The sequence below is a fragment of the Lygodium microphyllum genome, chromosome 27, assembly GCF_053477565.2.
Source record: "Lygodium microphyllum isolate KBCC chromosome 27, Lygodium_microphyllum_v1.1.10, whole genome shotgun sequence".
NCBI classification, from domain to species: domain Eukaryota; kingdom Viridiplantae; phylum Streptophyta; class Polypodiopsida; order Schizaeales; family Lygodiaceae; genus Lygodium; species Lygodium microphyllum.
In genome coordinates, this window is record NC_141161.1 from 8,732,386 (window position 1) to 8,739,407 (window position 7,022).

At 37.7% G+C, this 7,022-nt stretch overlaps 1 protein-coding gene across 1 annotated transcript; it reads right to left on the minus strand.

The window, feature by feature from the left end:
* Positions 1-5,007: 5,007 nt before the first annotated feature.
* Positions 5,008-6,560, minus strand: LOC148012040 (uncharacterized). Its single transcript, XM_087669665.1, has 3 exons — positions 6,346-6,560; positions 6,107-6,154; positions 5,008-5,913 (listed from the first exon to the last, which is right to left on the minus strand). The coding sequence occupies exons 1-3, from the start codon at positions 6,502-6,504 to the stop codon at positions 5,056-5,058; spliced, it is 1,065 nt and encodes a 354-aa protein (XP_087525791.1). The 5' UTR covers positions 6,505-6,560; the 3' UTR covers positions 5,008-5,055.
* Between the last annotated feature and the right edge of the window lie 462 nt (positions 6,561-7,022).

Here is a 7,022-nt window from a genome sequence, read left to right on the forward strand (position 1 = left end):
ATTTTTTGACTTAAAATATTTTGAGGATTAGCCACGTAAATAGCGACGCCGAAAAAAAAATGTCGCTACTTAGCGTCGCTATATGTGTGTACCCTTGTAGTGATCACTGTCACATGTAATAATCAACTCATCTACATAGATGACTATGATGACCAAACTTGCATCTCCCTTTCTCACATAAAGTGAGAGATCAACATTAGAAATATAAAAGCCAATATTGACAAGATGCTCTCGAATCTTGTCAGGCCATGCTCTAGGTGCTTGCTTCAGCCCATAGAGCATCTTGTTTAACCTGGACACATATGTGGGATGCTCTAAATCCTCATAACCTATTGGCTACTCCATATACACTTCTTCTTGCAATTCACCATGTAAAAAGACATTCTTTATATCTATTTGTTGCAAACTCCAAAGCAATCATACATCTAACAATTGACATCTTAGCAACTACACTAAATGTTTCTTCGTAATATATGCCATATGTTTGAGTATAGCCTTTTATAGCCAACCTAGCCTTAACAAAACCATTTACATTATGCTTAACTTTGCATCCATCTCCTCATCCATTGCACATCCCAATGAGCACGACTAATAGTATCCTCAAAACAAGTGGGCTCAATATTCTCAACCACCTTTAAAGCATTAGCATGGTGGTGAGCTACATAACCTTCAGAACCAAATCTTTTAACATAGTATCTAACCCTGCTAGATCTACATACCATTAGATCACTTAGTGAAGCCTTTACATTACCATGTGCTCTCTCTACACCTGGTGTCCCGACTGAAGAAATACCAAGCTCATCATCCAAACTCTCTGAACCACTATAATCTCCATCAAACCCCAAATAACTAGTAGACTCATATCATTACCATCTAATACTTCCTTCTTTCATTTGTATTCACTTGCAATACTAGTAGATGCAGCTAAAGATATGATATTTCTCCGTATTCTTATAGACCAAGGGCTAACTATAGATGCAGTAGTAGATGATGTTTTTTATCCATTAAGGCTTTGTAATTCTTGTTTTTCTCTATGTACATAACTATTATCATCCAATGCATCACCACTAGATGCATACCAATTGCTCCTCTCATAAAAAATAATATCCCTACTCACTTTGAACTCACCTATGACAAGATTTTAACAGTGATATCCTTTTTCCTCTATAGAGTATCTAATGAAAATAAAAATTTTAACATTTGTATCAAGCTTCTTTTGCAATTCATCTAGCACATGAATATGTGCAATACAACTAAACACTTTCATTAGGCTTCTTACCTCTAAAGCATTCTTCAAGGGTGCATTTATGTTTATAACATAGACAACAATATGAATAAGTTCATATAAAAAATATTGTGGCAAATTCTTTTCAACCACCATCAATGCATGCACAACTTCTACAATATGCCTATTTTTCCTTTCTCCAAATCCATTTTATTCTCAGGTATACTTGCAAGTAAATTGTCTCCTCATTCCATGAGACCTTAAGAAGTCACTAAACTCATTAGAGAGGTACTCTCCCCCTCCATTTGACCTCAAGTACTTAACTTTTAAGTATATTTTTGTTTCGACAGGAGCTTTGAATGTTTTGAAGTGTTCAAACACATCACTCTTTTCCTTCATGAAATATACACACAACTTTCTTAATCAGTCATCAATAAACATGATAAAATATTTGCTACTTCCAAGAGATGGCCTCAGATGGCAAAAAAAAGAGTCTGCAAAATATAAAGTGCTTTGCTCAAACGACCTCAAATGAAAAAAAAAGGGTATGCAAAATATATAGTGCTTTGCTTGCACATCAAATCTCACAGCAATCTAAGATTTTTGCTCTACCTTGCTTCGATGCATCCACAAGCACTATCCAAGAGAAAAAGTGGGAGAATGGGAGAGCTTCTTACCCAACTCGAATCCTTGCTTCTTCTCCTTCACTTGAGCCTCCAAAACTAGCATTCATCAATGTTGCAACTCTGATATCATGTCACAAATCACGTGATGAGGGGACATTCTTGGGCTATTGCACCAAATACACACACCATACACACAAAATGAAGCTCGCTCAAGAATACAAGAAGAGAGATGGAGGAAAAAATGCTTTCTTGCTAGTTTTTTCTTCTTCTTTCTCACACAATACAATATACATAAAGTATAGATAAGATACAACATAAAGAAAAGTGGAGTACTAAGTCAAACAGTGCATAACAACCTATACTAATCAACTGGTGCTATATCTATGCCAGTTGTAGATAGGTGTAACAAACCAAATATAATCAATTAGTGGCCATGTGAGAGTCATAATGACCATCGACGTGCTAAGTATAGGCTTATGGATCCATCTAATCAAGCTGTCTATCATCAATGTCTGCACATGTTGAGCTTACCATCTCAACAATTTCCACTATGTCTTCATCCTTCTTACTAATAGTTCATTCCACCATGTAGATAAAAGCAATCTACTTAAAGTGACTGGCATTGGCAATTGCATAATCAAACCCATTTTTGTTTATGAAATTCAATTGCACAATCAAAGTGCTATTATTAAACCCATATATGTATATTAAATTCATGGTTTCATGATTTAAACAATGACTAGCATGGTATCCTCTGAATTGTATCTAAGATTTGGCTCTGTGTTTTGTTTTACCATTGTTATGCATTCTTAATTTTGATTACTCTCTCTCCCCATAAATCACTTGTACTTTTTATATCAATTGTGCCCCATTCAATGAGTATAACTTATCCTTTCAAATAAACACATTGTCAAGTTAATATCTGAGCACCCTTTTCAAGAATAAGCTACTTTTGACACATCCATTGAGTCATTTGTTGTTGAAAGTAGTAAATTTTATTTTTCCAAGCTCATTTTATTTATGTTATATAGGATTAACTTGGTCATTGAACCAATTATAAATCAACTTGTTGCCCACCTTACCTTATGCTAGCTTGGATTTAGGCTGCTGCAAACCATTTGTACTCTCTAGCTTTGTATTGCCCATATACTCTCATCCAAGAGGCCATTTATATATTCATGTCCATCCCTAGATACTCAATATCCAAATGATCTTGCATGAACCTAATTAGGTTGCATAAATGCATTAGTTCTACCTCTATTGCTTTTGGAAATAATAACTTTGTTCCAAAAAAATTTGAACATTGGCATTTTTAACTAAGGTACTATCACGAACAATTATTTTCCAAAAAAATTTGACCATTAGCATTTGACCAATGTACTACCAATGACAATTGGTCTTTGATTATTGTCCACTAAGTACAACTTGAAAAAACCCATTATCTCTATAACAAAATTGAGCTATCAAGCCTTCATATTTAAACACTATGTTGACCCAAGAAGCAACATCCATTGCTTTGGTAGGTCTACTAGTGGAAAACACTAGAATGGCCTTCTTGTTGAAGCAAAACATATTGCCACATACTTTCTTAGTGTCAAGAGAAATCTTTTTTTCAATGAGTCTTCACCCTATTCCATGTTCTTCCAATGGGATGCCATTCATTTTTCAAATACCATTTGAGATTTTGGCCCAATTCTAATGTTGTTGACTTCTTCTATATTATATGATGCTTTCCTTAATGGCAAGTTCTCTGCTACATGCAAGATTGATTCCTCCTTGCTACTCTCAACTTTCTCTTCCTCTTTTCCATTTAAGCAAGCCCATTTTGCTTCTATAGGATCCCAAGGATAGTCTAGGCCCATCCTTGTGTCCTCTCCTATGTTTTGCACTTCTGTGGAGTCATTCTCTCTTGCTTTCTCTTCTTAATACCAATTCAATATCATCTAAACTAGGTCCCATGCATTGCAATGTATGCAACAACTCCTCCCACTCATGGAAGTTACTATATGTATATCCTCTACATCATGTGCATTCAAAGCCTATTTATAAATATCCTTATATAAAAAAAATTCTAAATAAAATATAACATTTTTCAATTCAATTTATAAATAATCACTTCATATTACACCCTTTTGTATGTAAAAAATGTATAAAAATGATATTTTAAAAATACATTATTTTAAACCTATGTAATATATACATATATTCATGAGTAACTTACTCGAGTCCTCCCATGTGTAAGACCTACCACATGGCCTACTAGTTTAATTAAGTAAAAATAACTTTTGATAGTATTTAGTACATTTAATCACCATTCTTCCATAGCACACTTGACAAAAGATCTCCAAGACTAATGCAAAGCCGTAAAGTTACTCTCATCCCGTCTAAATAAAATGATGTGCTATTAGAGAATTCCGCATGAAGGAGCCCTCAAACTCAAGGAGGGGTAGCCCAAGGCCTTTGATACCCATGGATCTATCTCTCAAGAAGGAGCTCGTGGGCACAGGCAAGTCCGTCTCACTTGTCTTTGGATGTTGAATCTCTCTACTTTGGCTTTGAATTTTTAGATATTCTCTGAATACATGGGTGCATTTCAACCATTGGAGAGCATGAAGACACCCCTCAGACCAATTCTCATTAGCTTGCCTTGCACACATTTTCTTCCATTTCTAAAATTTATAGAGTTATACTTCACAAGTCTTTTACAATGCGGGTCAAGGGCCCACTAGTACCTTGTAATCATTTGTGAAATCAACAGTCCATAGTCCATACATACAATGCTTTCAAGGGCCCACTAGTACATTGTAATCATTTGTGAAATCAAGAGTCGATATCCCTTGGATGGACTAATTACAGCACATGACATTGTTATGGCATTAGAAGCAAAGACGTACCTCAAGTCCATACTATCTTGGATTGTGACTAAATACGTTGATAAACAATGACAATTATACGGTTTTTGAGTAAATTATTTGGAATTCTTAAATCCAGTTGCTAATTAGAAGTCGATTTGCACCGAAACGCGAGACAATTTGTGAGACAGGCGAGACTATGTATACGGTAGAACCGTTCAAAAGACCGTGTTAAGCAAATCAGAATGAACGAATTTTTATAAGCTTAAGTTCCCATCGCCATTTATAAAAAGTGCAAGGTATTTTCCCCATATCAAAATCATGCGCAGCCGTAAATGCCATTTTCGTATCATCAGCTTATATATTGCTCAACTCTTGGTCTCTTGATTGGGACTTTCTGCAGTTGCAGCTCATCATGTAGGTGGGAGGAGGAACTCAGAGAGTGATCATGATTGGAAGAAAAGGATTGTTTATTGTAGCTGATATCTGCTACAGCTGATACTTGAGCAATCATACCTGGGAAGCCTGACGACGCAGAGGCTTCCAAGGGGCCATGAACAGCAACTTTTGGTGGCGTATTGCCGTCTTGTAGTGCATCCGTTTCTACCGTCTTAACGTTTAAGACCTTGCCGTGCCTTTCTTGGTCTTCCGTGATCTGAACAGCAACATGTGGTGCTGGCATATTGCAGTCTCGTACTGAGTCCTCTTCTACCGTCTTACCGTTGAAGACATCGCCGTGCCTTTCATGACCTTCTCTCTCAACCATACCTGCTTGTAAGATCTGATCACTCTGACCACATCTGATTGTGCATGTTGCTGTATCATTGTGGCATTTGCAAGGATGGCAGACCAGGGCCGCATTATCTTGCAAGCAACAATGTTGGTATTCTTGCGTAGAATATGAGTCAACATGATCAACTATACTATTTTCCTGCAAGGACTGCAAATCTTGATGACATGTATCATTGGTGATCATGACCTGATCCTGCAGAGCGGGACCATTACTCTCGTTGATTTGTGTTAAAGTTTGCAAATTTGGGCCAGGTCCAAGTGAATTAGTATCAGCACGATAATCCATCCATCCTAGTGCAGCCAAATCTTCCAACGCCTGTTCTGCCTCCAATTCCACGGAGGAAACAGATTCCTCAACAAGGGAGGAGAAATATGGCTCATAAAGAGCCAAAACGTCCAGGTGAGAAAATATGAACTCCTGAATCACAGATCAGTATAAAGGTCGAATTAATAATTGATTACGGTTATGAAAGAAAGCATGTGCGGTAGTGAAACGCGCTAAGTAGATGCATTAATCATGCCGTTTGAAGAAATCAAGAAGACGGAAAGTGTAAATGACAAGAAAATTCTCACAGCCGTGATGGATATGAACGGCGCAAGAATGTATTTACCTTCGAGAGTTTATGACCCGAAAATCCGTTGGCTTTGAGCAGCCGAAGCTGTACATTTGTGCTTGGATTAGAAATGCAAAAGCTTGTAATTATGATCCAGATAAAAGAAGAGAAGAGAAGGAAAGAGCGCGCAGGCAAAACGAAGAATGCAGTACACTACTTCATCAGCTTCAGCAAGAGCACTCAGGTGTCAAAAAATGAGATGATCATGATTAAAAAAAGGAAGGAAGGAAACTCACCAGAGAGTACTGACTAACGGAGCAGGCCTGTGGATCTTCTGGTGAGGCGCGTGCTCTTGTCAAGGCGTCCTGGTAGGTTTGCAAAGGGATGACAAAGGGGGGATCGGCTCCTGCATGTTTCTTCGCCGACGTCTTCTTCTTCTTCTTCTTCGTATCCATGATCGCAAGACAGCGAGTAGAGTCACGAAACCTTTGCTGAGCCTCTATAAGTGATATAAAGGCGGAAAGGCCTTACTCAGAGATACGCGACACAAGAATGCGTTGAGAAGCTTCTACAACTAGACTTCCCAATAAGTCTTTCTAGGACAAGGAAGGCCATGGCCTGGGGCCTTGGCCCGTACAAAGTCTAGGAAGTCTTTCTAGGACAAGGAAGGCCATGGCCCATACAACTTCTAAGAGGCAGCCCGTTTATGAGCTTTGCTCGATGCCACAAACCCCTAAGAGGATTTCTCGCATGTAAAATGTCAGACTGGCAAACACTACGCTTATTATTCTCACCTGTCAACTTGCTTTTTTCAATATAGATGGTCATGTGAAAATTCATAAGAAGAGAAATAGAAGTCGAGGAGACTTGATAGCCAGTTTACTTTGACATACTTAGGATAAGGGGGCCAATTCTGAAATGGGTGTCAAAGAGCAAACATTTTGGGGCTAGGAATGTGCCAAAAAAATGAGAA